The sequence below is a fragment of the Danio rerio genome, chromosome 15 (genome assembly GCF_049306965.1).
Source record: "Danio rerio strain Tuebingen ecotype United States chromosome 15, GRCz12tu, whole genome shotgun sequence".
NCBI lineage: Eukaryota > Metazoa > Chordata > Actinopteri > Cypriniformes > Danionidae > Danio > Danio rerio.
In genome coordinates this window covers 16,284,096-16,300,120 of record NC_133190.1, presented here as the reverse complement: position 1 = coordinate 16,300,120, position 16,025 = coordinate 16,284,096, and the positions used below count along the sequence as shown (strand labels likewise).

Genomic DNA, 16,025 nt, shown 5'->3' with positions numbered 1-16,025 from the left:
GAGCTGAGCTGAGCTGAGTGTGGATTCACTGTCAGCACCATGGACACTTCCAGAGCACACAGTGTGCTTCTCTTTATCATTACCATCTTCATCATCATCGCTCTCACTGAAACTTCAGCACTGCTGCAGCTGCAACACAATACAACACACACGCACACATACACACACACATACAAGCTGCTGTACGCCTAATGGCAGGCGCTCACTCCTGCTCTCTCTGAGTTGTTTCGTCTTCCCCAATTAAAGGTGAAGTTCACCAAAAAAAAGAGAGAAAATCTTTAATTATTCATGCTCACTTTTTCAAAACCAAAAGGGAACACAAAAGAAGATACTTCAAGAAATGTTGGAAACCATTAGTCATTGACTACCATATATATAATTTATATATAATTTTTTTTCTTTTTTTTTCTACAATGTAAGCCAATTACTGCCGTTTTTCAACATTCTTCAAATTATCTTCTTTTAAGAAGAAAAAAAATAGTTTGGAACCACCTGAGGGTCAGTAAACGACGAGTGTGTTTTCATTTTCGGGTGAAGTTTGCATGCATTGGTGTTTGGAGTTATTTGAGGATGTTTCCATGCGGAGCAGGTTTTAATACTCGTGTGTCTCTTATCTTCTGCTGGTTCTCTCTCTGGAGATTAAGGAGTGAAGCAGCACAGATTCTCTCTCGCTCTCTCCTCCCCCACTGATAGGATCTCTGGAGGATGGAGTGGATTAATGACCTCGCTGGAGAGGACCAGAGCTCTCCAAATCACCACACACCGCTCAGCTCCACTGCACCACTGTTAGTGTGCGTGTGTGCGTGTGTGTGTGTGTGTGTGTGTGTGTGTTGGGTTTTACAGAGGCACATATACCCACGTTTCCACTATACGCTGACAAAAAAAGTAAAATAAAATATCCAGTTGTTTTACAGGAACAAAAATGAAAACTTGCAACTATATGGGGATGTAATTGTGCGTCTTTCCCTCTGGCTCAAGTACAACCCACCATGTGAAAAGCAGATATGAATTTAGAAGCTGATCATGTGACACATGTACAGTTGAAGTCAGAATTATTAGCCCTCCCACATATTTTTTCCCCTAATTTTTGTTTAACAGAAAGAATTTAAAGAGTTTTAATTTCTAAACATAATAGTTTTTAATAACTCATTTCTAATAGCTTATTTCTTTTATCTGTCATGATGACAGTACATAATATTTTAGATATTTATCTTGATACTAGTATTCAGCTTAAAGTGCAATTTAAAGGCTTGACTATGTTAATTAGGTTAAATTAAGGCAATAGTTATAGTATACCAATGGTTTGTTCTGTAGACAATTGAAAAAATATATGGCCACACAGTGGCGCAGTAGGTAGTGCTGTCGCCTCACAGCAAGAAGGTTGCTGGGTTGCTGGTTCGATCCTCGGCTCAGTTGCTGTTTATGTGTGGAGTTTGCATGTTCTTCCTGTGTTCGCGTGGGTTTCCTCTGGGTGTTCCGGTTTCCCCCACAGTCCAAAGACATGCGGCACAGGAATATTGGGTAGGCTAAGTTGTCCGTAGTGTATAAGTGTGTGTGGGAATGTGTGTGTGGATGTTTCCCAGAGATGGGTTGCGGCTGGAAGGGCATCCGCTGCGTAAAAATGTGCTGGATAAGTTGGTGGTTCATTCTGCTGTGGCGACCCTGGATTAATAAAGGGACTAAACCGACAGGAAAATGAATGAATGGATGAAAAAATATATATTGCTTAAGGGGGCAAATCATTTTGACCTTAATATGGTTTAAAAAAATAAAAACCGAAATAAAAGAAATAATTCTCTAGAAAGATTATATAAAATATTATTGGAAATACCGTGAAAATCAGACTGTGGAACGTGTGCAATCATACAAATACCTTAATTGTTTTGCACAATTATTGACTCTAAACCAGGGTTACCCGGACTTTTTGGTTTGAAGAGCCAAAAACCAAATATCATAGAAAGTCATGGGCCGAATATAAATATACTTAACTATTTTAAATTAAAGTTGGCCATGGGTAATTTCCTAATTAATTTTATAATATTCATAAATAAATAGTAAATATCACTTTGAATCATATTCGCTACTGCAGTTTAACATTTTTAAGTATAATTAGTCAAGCACTAGTCAAGCAGAATCTGCCTTTGCTTTGATTCGCAGTCTCTGCATTGTCCTCTATCCATCGGGGGACCATATCTACATGAAAACTAAATCTGATCAATTCAAACAATTTCACTTGAAACATTTCATTCCAGTTAGCTGTTTTGTAGCTGAACAATAAAACAAACAAATAAAAGGTTATGTAAAGTTTGAAATGATAATCTCTAGACCATCCCCATCATTCTCCCTCTCTCTCCCTCAGATGGGCCAAATCAAAGGTTACCATGGGCTAACTTTGGCCTATAATACCTGTTTTATAACTTTAAACTATCAACACACCACTGCGCTATATTCTAGCGATAATTCTTCCCGCTCCGTGGTGGATTTTGGCATAGTTCATTTCACATGAGATGGCTGGGGTGAGTGGAAGAAACCAAGTTGCGGGGGGAATTTTTCTACAGAAATAATTTATGATTTCTTATGTGGCCCGGTACCAATTGTGGTTGGGGACCACTGCCCTACACTACATCCCCTACAGTTTCAGCTCCTTCCTTCTGGTCGCAGGTTTTTAGTATCAAGCTCTAGAACTATAACAAAAATAGTTTCATACCAGCAGCCATTAGACATTTAAATAAGGCATAGACTAAAGCAGATGTGACGTAGGAGTGAGGTTTCCCCGCCCACTGAATTGATTGACATGTCTTCGAAGTAACACATATAATCATATCCACAAGACCGGATGTGCGCAAAGCAGCTGGGTTTAAAAGATCTCAGCTCTCTGGGATCATCAATCATCATTAAATGTGATCAAGAATGAGTTTTACAAGTTTAAAACATTTTTAAAACAGTGCATGTTTGTTATGAGTTACTTTTATTTGATGTATGAGTTACTTAGTTATTTTACCGCCTTTATCACAACAGCCGCATGTCAGAACAAGTAAGAAATAAAAGAAGACGCTTCAATCCTGGTTTGTGGACACTAAATTAGGCTTATTTTGTACATTAACATAACAGATATCCACAGCAGTGGATATTAACCTGTATCCCGTCACATTTGGATGCAAAAACAGTGCAAAATTAAACGTGCATGCTGTATGTGTGTGTGACTCATTGTTCCAACTCCACAACAAATACATCAAATAATCATTGGGAAAGTTCTTATTGTAGTAATTCTCATGTTACGTGAGATCTGCTTCCTTCATGTCTGTCACTGTACCTGTTTATCTGACGCAGTCGAGGCGGAGATTGAGGCACACTCTGACAGTCACGTGGGCGGGGGGAACCAGCATTGAAGCCACAGGCAACAAAAACAGCTACATTGTGTTCAGAGCAGAAAATTCAATATTCTTAAAGATATAATGATAATCTGATGGATGTTTTGAGCTGAAACTTTATCGACATATTCTGGAGACACAAAAGACATCTTAAATCATGAAATTAAATACAATAGGTCCTCTTTAAACATTTTTTTATTGGGGGCAGGGGTGGGGTTTGCTGGACACTTAAAGAAATGATTTATTTATTTATCATTACTATTATTTTTTGAAGAGAGTGTTTTGTATTTCATTAAATGTAAGGTTTGATTTGTTTACCAACAAACAGGTTTTGTTATATTATTTTTACAATTAGATTTCACATTTTTTCCTTTCTCCCCCATCGTAAGCTGCACTGTGCTGCATTTCCTTCAAGCCACCAGAAGACAGAGGCGCTCAGCCATGAATTGAGGCTGATCTGAGAGCCGCACAGAGATGTCCTTGTCTTCTTGTTAATTATATCCACCAGTCTCCTGCTGCGTATTTGTTTCTCTCTGCAGCAGTTTCCTCTCTTCCTGTGACAATATTTAACAGACCTCCAGTTCTCCCAGTGGAGCGCATGTGTTCCCCTCCCTCAGCTCCAGCAGGCCCGTACAGCACACTGACACACACATACTGAGCATAACAGCAGCCCGTCACACTCCTGCTCACATTTACCTAGACGAGACACTGCAGGCAAAAACAGTGTACCTTTCATGCACCTGTCAGTTTGGGGATTTTGGGGGGTGTTTTCATTTTCCCCAGTATAATGGGGAAAAAACACCATAAGTGAAGTTTGTTTCTAAACGAATTTCGAAAGGATCATGTACTTATGATTGCTTGCTACTGGTCATGCATTATCCAATTTATCATTCACTGATCAGACACATCCTAAGCCGTTATGAATACCCCGAGTTCCATATAAAAGCCATCTTCGTTTTGAATAATCCCCCCTTCCACCCCTACTCCTCCTTTCCTAGATGGGTGGCATGGTGGCCCAGTGGTTAGCACTGTTGCCTCACACCAAGAACGTCACTGGTTCTAGTCCTAACCAAACCAGTCGGCGTTTCTGTGCAGAGTTTATACGTTCTCCCCGTGCTCACATGGGTTTCCTCCGGGTTCCCCGGTTTCCTCCCACCGTCCAAAAACATGCAACTTAAGTTAATTGACTAATCCAAATCAGCACCATAGACATGTGTAAGAGGCTAAATTATCATATGCATTTGTTTCTATGACAAAACATGTCTTTTTGACTACAAAGGCAGATACTGATAAGATCAGGGCCTGTTATGTGGATGTCGGCTCAGGTGACGTTCTGCGTGGAGTTTGCATGTTCTCCCTGCGTTTGTGCGGGTTTCCGCTGGGTGCTTCGGTTTCCCCCACAGTCCAAAGACATGCGGTACAGGTAAATTGGGTAGGCTAAATTGTCTGTAGTGTATGAGTGTGTGGATGTTTCCCAGAGATGGGTTGCGGCTGGAAGGCGGTTGGATGAGTTGGCGGTTCATTCCACTGTGGCGACCCCGGATTAATAAAGGGACTAAGCCGACAAGAAAATGAATGAATGAATAACACTATAGGTAGTTGGAAACTCTGTGTAAAAGGCCTGTCACCACAGCTGGAAAAAAACCTTTATTTAAAGAGCCCATATTATACATGAAATAGGGTCATATCTTGGTTGTAAGGGTCTCCAACAACAGTTTAATATGCATGCAAGATCAAAAAACACTTTCATGGTCTTATAATCTGCATTTATTTTTACCTAATTATCCCAGCGACTCCCGTATGAATTGTCCAGTGATTCATTTGTTCCCAAACTCCTCCTTAGCGCGAAGCTAATCTGCGCTGATTGGACCAATGACAGTCTGTTGTCATTGGTCGACTGCCTTCAGTGAGAGAGTGAAATGCCCAACAGCTAATCAGCAATATAAAAGTAATCACAGTTCATACACGCTCGATAGTGTAGGCGTGGATTTTAGCTGCCAGTGGGTCAATGTAAATACAGACGACTAGCTATTTTACTGAGCAAAAACTCCAAAAACTGTTGAGGAGATCTTCTAGCTTGTCTCACTCTGCTCTTTTCACAGACACACATACACACAAACACATATTGCTCTCGTCCTTGCGTGTGCGCACACACACACAAAAACACACACACACCTCCGGACGACAGTGCGTGCGCGCGCACACACACACAAACACACACACATACCTCCGGACGACAGCGCGCACACACGCACGCACACACGCACACACACACACTACCCTCCTCCACGGAGCTCCGTAAACAAAGCAGCACTCGTCGCGTTTTTAAGTGAAGTTTATTCATAAACTAATTTCGAGAGGATCACGTGCTTATGATTGACACGGCTGGCCCCGAGTCAAGCTAATGTACGAACCACCAATCAGACTACTCCTAACCAAGTATAAATAACCAAACACCTTACCTTTAGTCATCTTCGTCTTGAAGAATCCCCCCTACCACCCCTTCGCCTCCTCCTTTGTCTACAGGGCAGCACGGCAGCCCAGTGGCTAGCACTGCAGCCTCACAGCAAAATGCCTCCGCTTCGGGCATCTACCCAAACGGTCAGCATTTTCGTGCGGAGTTCATGTTCTCCCCGTGCTTGCGTGGGTTTTCCCCGGGTCCTCCGGTTTCCTCCCACACTCCCAAAAACATGACACTTAAGTAAATTGACTAATCCAAATTAGCACCAAATTTGATTCAATTCTATTAGCAACGCATGACCTTAGCAACCCTCACGCAGCAGGAGGGAGGGGGGTTCTCGAGATCTACCCGAGTTCAAACTCCCCTCTCGCCCTGCAACGGGAGGGAGCCCCGGGCTCGAGGCTCTCATGAGCTCAGGGCTCTCTCCTGGGACAGCATGCCAAACTAGCTTATTACCAATCATCAGCTAAGTGTGAACTCTTGAACGTGGCTTTGCACGCGATAGGAGAATATAGCCAGTAACAAATCACAACTAAATACATTTGCAAGCTAGAGTCAACGAGGCAACAACTTTAATCGCACGTACTTACACTTAAGAAATGGAGGAAGAAACCCATCCTGACGTCCATCAGTTAGTCTTTACTGATCCTTCCTTTAACAAACGCTGATGAAGTATTCTTTGTAGCATGTAGTTTCCAGTAGTTTCCAACTGCTTGGTTATAATGCTGAGGTTTCATTTTTGGGTAGAGACTCGATAATATCCATCTGCAGTGTGACTTCAATCCACCAGCATGTTTGTGGGTGTGTGTGTGTCTGGGTTTCTGTGTCAGAGGGCGGGGCCGCAGGTTTCAAATCTCCCGGGTTTGCGCGTGCATGTGAATAACTTGGTTTTGTTAGTACGTCATGGCGAAACACCTAATGACTCGTTATCATGGCGACTCGTTTGAAGCACTATGAGTCGACTCTTTTATAGATGAATCAACCATTTTAACACTGTACTCTTTCAGATTTAAGCCTTAGCTGGATACTTCACTTCACCTAGAGTTGTGTTACACACTACATGGAAGGGCATTTTCAAAAACCCATAATATGGGCTCTTTAATATATTGTACTTGTCTGGATGCAGTGATGCAGATGTTTGAGTTTGCTAAAGCACGGCTCCACAATAAAAAATAATTAATAACAATTGAAAAATAAAAGCTATGTTAAATCAATGTGAAACTACATGGTCACAGTACACTTTTCTCTTACATTGGCTTTTAAAAACACTATTGGTTGGGTTTAGGGAAGGATTTATCTGACATTTTTTAATGGACATGTCCAAAAAAGATGTGAAGTTAAAACATACATAAAAAAATACGTAAATGTATTAACATTTTTCTAATTCACAAAAATGGTTCAGCAGGTTTGCTGGACTCACAAGGTGTGGATTTTTTAGTCTGTCCTCATCTACTATTTCAGTATTTTGAAAAATGACCTATATACTAGGGATGCAACAATACGTTCAATACATTTAATACATCGATTTTTTTAGCACAATGTTCAGTTTGGTTCTGATGGCTTGACACATAAGTGTTTTTTCTATGCTTAGGCAATAGAAAGAGTAAGAGATTAAGGAGAAAAAATAACAATTTCTTATTTTAAGACTACTTTATTTTACTTCAAAGCCAGAAAAGTATAATAGTTCCTAGTGTATTGTAAAATACAAAAATTAACACTGAAATCTCACAGCTGCTGGTAGCCTATGTACAAACTGGGTAACATAAATTTCTACATTTTGAAAAAAAAACATACATGTGAAGTTAAACATAAATTGACCATTTCAAGTAAACATATTTGTACTTCAGTAAACATAAATAAACCATCTTAACTAAATTTAACACTGCCTTTGTTATTTTTATGTGTCTTTCGGAACACATTCGGTTGGGTATGTTTGCTGGAAGGATTTAGCGAGGGATTGTTGTTTTTTAGAGGCTTTTATTACCTTCTCTGTTATTCTGCCTTCAGACAGTGATACTGCTGGGTGATGGCACTGCAGATGTGCAGTCATGTTGGAAGTGTTTCCGTTTGAGTAGGCTATACGTGTAACCGAAATGTCCCCACAACGAGAATTTGAAAGACACCAGGGCTTTCTCGTACTGTTGCCTCACTTCACTGCCGCTCCCCATGTTGAAGTGTGGAATGATGGTTAAGCTAACCCCTAACTTTAAAGCATGAGCATGATTCAGCATGTAGGCTTTCGGTGAAAGAGATTGCTCTGATTGGCTGTTCAGCTACAAATCAGTGCAAAAACTGAAGTGACGAAGCTTTGATTATGGTTTGTATGTGTGCAGCACTAGTTTCGGTTTCCCCTTTGTGGAATGACAATGCAGAATAGTGCCACCTGCCGGTATGGAAAGACAGATCTACCCATGCAAGTGTAGATTGTATGCTCCCATTTTATGTGGCTGTTGTCCATTTGGTGTGATCATGAGCCACTTTTTGGTTCAGACGTGACCAGACGCAGTCGATGCGAGGCCACTACATAGTTAGTTTTCATAGCAACTAGTTCTTAGTGTGTTCAGGCATGTGGTTTGCATTTCTGGTCCCCAGGACCCTGCCCTGTGCATTTTGTATGTGTCTCTTATTTGACACACAGATCAGTTCATGGATCTCTCTGTTAACAAGCTGTTGATCTGATTCAGGGGTTTTTAGTAAGGAAGGCAAACAAAATGTGCAGGGCGAGGGGTTCTGAGGACTGGAATTGGGAATGTGGTCTAGGCATATGTGAGTATCTAACAAGCAAAACTACAGGACTGTTAACGAAATGTCATGGCAATTCCTTATCTGTTTCTCAATATTGGTTCTTGTCTGTACTTGCGTTCTTGTGTCCTCGTGAACGTCATCAACTGTCGTCAAAGTACTGTTCCAATTCAGAGTTCACATCTCGCCAAGTACAGATAAAACTCCCGCATGTGTACTTGCTCTATCCCTTTGGCCAAGGATGCTTCAAGAGGTGACTTGCGAAGCTCAGGTATCCCAGAATACATTGCAGCTAAACCAGCAAATGCTAATGGTGGAGGAGAAACCCCACATGGTTTTAAAAATACTCCTTTACTGTGTCACAAAATAAAGTTTTAGGAGTTTTTTCAGGGGAAAATGTAGTTGTTTTAAACTCGAATCGGCAGTTTATTCACAAAGATAACGCATCTTTGGCGATGTGCCTCAGCTTATGTGTACTCTGACCTCCAGCCTGCCAGCAGGAGCTTCATCATCAACTCCCCTGCCAATAGCAGCTTTACATCGTTAGTCTATCTCTGATGTACCGCTGGATCTCATCTCTCCATTGTAGTTAAAACATGATATTTAATACATCTTGCGTATATCGAACGGACAGTTTTTGGTCTTATAATATTATTTGTTCCCAGGTGTGTTATTTTGGCAGTTTTATTTATAATTGTCTTTAATAATGTTACTGTGTTGTATGCTGTTTGTTTATCAAACTTAGCATTATCTTTATTTCTTATTGTGTTTGTTTGTACTTTATATTTTAATATTAAAACTGATAATCAAAGGCACGTGTTTGTGTATAATAACCCACTTTACTTCACATTTATTTGGATTTATGTGTACATTTTCCTAATTCAAAAATATAGATTTATAATATTAATATAATATTAATTATTTTACTCTATAGAATTAAATCATTTTATTTTATATGGACAGTGAAAACAATGAATTCATGGTGAGTTAAGGGACGTTATAAAGTGCACTGCTGTTCTTTTTGAAGAAGAACCCGACTTGTGTCCTTGCGTCCTCGGGAGTTTGTTCTTCCAAGTCTGAACTTGGCAAGTCTGAACTTCCAAGGATACAAGTCTGAACTTTGCGTACTTGGTATTGAGAAGCCATTGATTTAATGGCTAACTCGTATTCATTTGAACGATCTCATACGTAATGAGGAGTAGGGTTAGAAGTGAGGTTTGGAAGCATGTCTCCTTTTAAAAAGTTTATTTCATACAAATTAATTCTTACAAATTATATACTTTTCTGACAATACGTAAAATAGTTACCTTGTGAGATCGTGATTGGGCTTATGTGTGTACAGGTGTGGAGTTATTCTTCATAACGTGACATCGCCACCAACTGGCCTGGCATGCAAAATACAGCAGTTAGTTGTTTTTTTGAATGTCTCAAAAGGTCTTACAGTAAAAATTTCTAAAAAGCGTTGTACATGATCAATCCATAAACTTATTGTTTTTCTTTTCATGAACACATTTGCTTTTCTCTTTTCAGCCAAAAAAGCAGCCGATGGTTCCGTCATCCCAAACGGCTACTGTGACTTCTGTCTAGGGGGCTCAAAGAAAACCGGCTGTCCCGAAGATCTCATCTCCTGTGCGGACTGCGGCCGATCAGGTGAGGCCCTGACGGACCCAAACCCTTGACAGCTTGACTTGCAAATGTGATTTATTAATTTTCTTTACACATTACCTCTTTCATGGCTGGTGCAGGTCATCCGTCATGTTTGCAGTTCACGGTGAACATGACAGCGGCTGTGCGGACCTACCGCTGGCAGTGCATCGAGTGTAAATCCTGCAGTCTGTGCGGCACCTCAGAGAACGATGTAAGTCAACTGAACGAAGCAATGCTCTTTCTCTCGGTGCATTGTGTGTGTGTTGTGTTGTGTTTCTGGATGCCGAGCCCCCAGCACTGGTGTTTGGGGACTTGTTCATACAAGATTCAACTTGCATTATTTTTACAGGATCAGCTTTTGTTCTGTGATGATTGCGACAGAGGGTATCATATGTATTGTCTAAGCCCCCCTATGTCAGAGCCTCCGGAGGGTATGTGATGAGATGTCTTTTATATTTGGTTGTTACATTTGAGTGCACTGAAATATTAAGTAATAAGTAACTAGTAAGTAGATTATATAATTATTAATAATACATTTTAGCTCAATCATTTTTTTATAATAAAAAATGTATAACGCATTTATCAGGAAAAAAACATGGCCAGAAAAAGAACATTATATTTACAACTTTTAACTTAAATATTAATAAAATACACTCACTGTCTACATTTATTAGGTACACCTTATTAGTACCGAGATTGATTCCCTTTTGCCTTCAGAACTGCCTTAATCCTTCGTGGCATAGATTTAATGAGGTACTGGAATTATTCCTCAGAGATTTTGGTCCATATTGACATGATGACATCACACAGTTGCAGCAGATTTGTGGACTGCACATCCATGAGGCGAATATTTCATTCCACCACATCTCAAAGGTGCTCTATTAGATTGAGGTCTGGTAACTGTGAAGGCCAGTTGAGTACTGTGAACTCATTGCCCTGTTCAACAAACCAGTCTGAGAAGATTTGTGCTTTATGGCATGGCGCGTTAGTCCAATTGCTGAAGTAGTCATTAGAAGATGGGTACAATGTGGTCATAAAGGGATGGACATGGTCAGCAACAGGTAGGCTATGGTGTTGAAACAATGCTATATTGGTACTAATGGGTCCAATGTTTGCCAAGAATATATCCCCACACCATTACACCACCAACACCAGCCTGCACCATTGATGCAAGGCAGGATGGATCCATGCTTTCATGTTGTTCACGCCAAATTCTGACCCTACCTTTCGAATGTCACAGCAGCAATCGAGACTTATCAGTCTAGAGTGGCACCCGGTGTGGTCTTCTGCTGCTGTAGCCCATCCGCCTCAAGGTTGGACGTGATGTGCATTCAGAGATGCTCTTTGTATACCTCAGTTGTACCGAGTGGTTATTTGAGCTACTGTTACCTGTCTATTAGCTCGAACAAGTCTGGCCATTCTCCTCTGACTTCTGGTATCAACAAGGCATTTGCACTCACAGAACTGCCCCTCACTGGATATTTTCTCTTTTTTGTACCATTTTCTGTAAACCCTGGAGATGGTTGTGCGTGAAAATCCAAGTAGAGTACCAGTTTCCAAAATACTCAGACCAGCCTGTCTGACACCAACAGCCATGCCACGTTCAAAGTCACTTAAATTACCTTTCTTCTCTATTCTGATGCTTGGTTTTAACTGCAGCAGATTGTCTTGACCATGTTTACATGCCTAAATGCATTGAGTTGCTGCCACATGATTGGCTGATTAGAAATTTGCATTAATGAGCAGGTGTACCTAATAAAGTGGCTGGAGAGTGAATATACTACTTTTACAGAGGTTGTGTATTAAACAAGCAGATTTGGTAATGGAAATAACAAAAAAAAAATTGTTTTAATTTGAATTAAAAAATCACTTCATTTATAATTTTACATTGTTATACAGTTGTTATTGTAATTATTATAAAAAAAATAATTAATATCTAAGTTTTAAGAAAAACCTTGCACATTTTAGAGAGTTGTTTGCTCAAAATAAAACACAGTTTGAAGTTTGAAGACGATTTGCCAAGAAAGACTATAAGACAAAAAAAAACAAATCTTGAAATACATATTTACAGCCATCATATTTCTATTTTTGCCAGTATTACAAACATTGCTATATTATGTGTGTGATTTTGATTTAGTGTGGTTTTAATTTAGTGTGGTTTAAACAAGAAAGCACTATTTGATAACATGACAGGCTACATGTGTAAAATTAAGATGAATACTATAAATGATTTAAATAATACATTGTTTGCATTGCACAAATACTGCTATTTAAAACCTGTATTTCTAACTCTGGCCACAATATTAATACAGGGCTCAACATTATGCAACATTTGTGTCTCTTTATTTGCAGGGAGCTGGAGTTGCCATCTGTGTCTGCGGCAGCTAAAGGAAAAAGCATCCGCCTACATCACACTAACCTAATCTCCGTGCCCTACTTCACCCTAGCAGTCTCATCCTCCTCTATCCCATCATCACCGATCCAAAGAGACTCCCCAACATCCATCAGAAGACAACACACTCCATCTGTCAATGTGGACTGCAAGGAAAAACTAGGGTGCGACTAACATTTTAGCACGTCAGGTGGGACTCAAGCAGACCTTTCCTCGCCAGTCCCTCCAAAGAGCTCTTTCCTTGAGGATTATTGCCCGACTCCATCTTTTGGCATTTAGACAAGTAGTGCCAAACCGTTTGTCACTGACGGGACATTTTGCACGAGTTAGAAGGGGGTGGAGTCTCTGTGACATCATTAGATGGTGCACCAAATGCAGATAGGCGGATGTCACATGATCTAAGTGCAGGTTTTGGTTTAGTTTAGCTCTGGTGCCATTGGATTTTAGTGGTGTATCAGACACCACCACGTAATGAGATCATGTGTCCTCATTCAATTTGGCCTTATTCTAGCTGTAATTAGACTTCTGTTGTGAGATGAATGGATTCTTCAATAATTGATGTCCCTTGAAGGTACAGCTTTTGGTTCTTGAGACACGTTACACTGAATTTTTAAAAAAGGTGATTTATCATGAGCGCGGTCTGTGGTCAGAGGAATATTCTGGGTTCAGTTTAAGCTAATCTTATTTGAAAGCACTTTTGAGAAGATGTTGATTACCACAAATTCTCCCTTCTTTTCCTAAAAAACAAAACACAGTTGGGGTTTGTAGTGTACGCACAGTCTACATATGCTCCATATTAGTCTTTCTTAATTCAAAATAGACTATTCAGTGGTTGCCAATCATGTCATCATATATTTTTCATCATATAAGGAAAAAAGTTACCAACCAATCGCATTTCCATATCGATCAGGTTTCAGTGAATGTAGGACCTATACCATATGGTTTCACTAGCTATGTTTCCATCCAAAGATGCAAATTAAATTTATGAGCAAAACTATGATATCACATGAAAGACGTGCGGATAAAGCAGCAATTCCGGTCACTTTTTTTGATGGTCCATTTGATGGTTACATTGCAACTAATTCTCATAAAATTATACTGTAAGTAGACTGTTAGGTTGGGTTTTGGGTTAGTTAAATGTCTGTTGAAGGAGCAGTTTCAACAAATATTAAGCAGACAGTCTACTAATACTCAAATGGACCATCAAAATAAAGTGTTACCGCGTTTCCATCCAATAAGTTAAAAATCGTCACTTCCTGATTAACTGGCACCAAATATCAAAAATAAACATGAAATTTGTTGCAGTAGGAGAAGCTGCGTGAATATTTTCGTTATTTAATAAATCACTTGCTCCTCAGAAGACAAGGACTGTGTTTCCATCCAAATATACAAATTAACTTTATCCGCAAAACTGGAATATTGCATAAAAGGCGTGCGAATAAAGCAGTGTTTCCATCCAATGAGTCAGAGCGAACAAAATCATCACTTCATGATTAACTGGAGCCAAATATCAACAGTAAAAACACAATTTGCTAAGGTAAGAGAAGCTGTGCAAATCTTTTTGTCATTTAATAAATGACTTGCTTCTCAGAAGGCAATCCTGACACGCAATTAACATGTAATGGCATTTGAAGGCGTGAGACGCAGAATCCAGATGCTCTTGATTCTGGAGGCAATTAATATAGATGTTTTACAATGTGGTCAGCCTGCTGGTTTGTCCATTCACATACATTTTTATCATCACATGATCTCTTATAATGAAATCACATGACTTTTTTTAATGCGTATACTAGAATTTGTTCGGTGAAGGTGTTTCCATCGTAATGTATGCACATCTTTTGTTATTGAACAAAACGTTTATTCTACTCAGTGATGCGCATACGTTATATATGCACATTTTTAAAACTCATGCACATCTTGGCTTTTCCATCAATCATTTTTTATACACACATCCAAAATGCGCCTAAAAATAAGTGCATAGAAACATACAGTTGAAGTCAGAATTATTAGCCTCCTTTTGAATTTTTTTTCTTTTTTTAATATTTCCCAAATTATGTTTAACCGAGCAAAGAAATTTTCACAGTATGTCTGAAAATATTTTTTCTTCTGGGGAAAGTCTTATTTGTTTTATTTTGGCTAGAATAAAAGCAGTTTTTAATTTTTTAAAAACCTTTTTAAGGTCAAAATTATTAACTCCTTTAAGCTATTTTTTTTTTCGATAGTCTACAGAACAAACCATCGTTTTACAATAACTTGCCTAATTACCCTAACCTGCCTAGTTAACCTAATTAACCTAGTCAATACTTTAAATGTCACTTTAAGCGTCTTGAAAAATATCTAGTAAAATATTATTTACTGTCATCATGGCAAAGATAAAATAAATCAGTTATTAGAGATGAGCTATTAGACTATTATGTTTAGAAATGTGTTGAAAAAAATCTCTCTGTTAAAACAGAAATTGGGGAAAAAAATTAACAAAGAGGCTAATAATTCAGAGAGGGGCTAATAATTCTGACTTTAACTGTACACTCTCAGAAGTAAAGGTACAAGAGCTGTCACTGGGCCAGTACCTTTTTAAAAGGTACATATTTGTACCTAAAAAATCCTTAGTGGTACCTCATAGTACCTCGAAGTACCTCATTAGTACCCAAATGTGTCTAAAATGTACCTTTGAAGTACTAATATCGTTTTTTTCAGGTACAAATATGTAACTTTTGAAAAGGTACTGCCCCAGAGTCAGCTCTTGTACGTTTATTTCAGAGAGTGGAGCTAGTGTCATGCCATTTACACGAATGCGTTTTTGTTATAAAACCATAGGTCTTGAAATGGTGTCCACACTACTCTGGCAAAACTGGAACATTTTAAAGATGCTTAAGATCCTGTTTTAGGTCAGAAATGCTGGAGTTCTGTTTAAGTATAGACAGACTGAAAACAGAAACACAGTTATCCGCAATAACTCTTTTTTTTTTTTTGCCTGGACAGATTGGACTATTGTGTATCGTTCCCTGATTCATCACGCATCATGTGTTTTAGGCTGTATGTGGATGGACATTGTTTTTCTTTTTTAAACACAATAAATGCACCAGTCTGTAAGAGGAGAGTTTTCATTCTAAAATGCCATTTTAAAATGAAACTGCACTAGTGTAAATGGTACCTCAGTGAAAGAGAGAAAACACATTTACTGTAGTTATAGCAAGATTAAAACATAATTGGCTAAATTAGAAAGTAAGTTTTAAGAAACAGCACAACATCCTGAAATAAACTGGATTACAAATAATCAGTGAATCAGTGTTTTAACAACGTCAGGAAAACATCTTGTAAACTCAATGTCATGTAACATTACATTTACCCCTGGAAAGCCATTCAGAATCAAAAACTGCCTTCCACAACCTGTTTCCATACAACTAGGCTT

General features: G+C 39.1%; 1 protein-coding gene across 3 annotated transcripts in view; it reads left to right on the top strand.

Moving 5' to 3' along the window:
- Nucleotides 1-15,706, top strand: part of dpf1 (double PHD fingers 1) — a 121,477-nt gene extending 105,771 nt beyond the window's left edge. The window contains exons 9-12 of one of the 3 annotated variants that reach the window (XM_005173381.6): nt 10,105-10,224; nt 10,320-10,432; nt 10,577-10,652; nt 12,574-15,706. In XM_005173381.6, coding sequence (XP_005173438.1) covers nt 10,105-10,224; nt 10,320-10,432; nt 10,577-10,652; nt 12,574-12,644 — 380 coding nt within the window. In that variant the 3' untranslated portion in view covers nt 12,645-15,706. Of the gene's footprint in view, nt 1-10,104; nt 10,225-10,319; nt 10,653-12,573 lie in introns of all 3 variants that reach the window. The other 2 variants (NM_001328069.1, XM_073923151.1) reach the window with 2 other exon arrangements.
- Nucleotides 15,707-16,025: the final 319 nt, after the last annotated feature.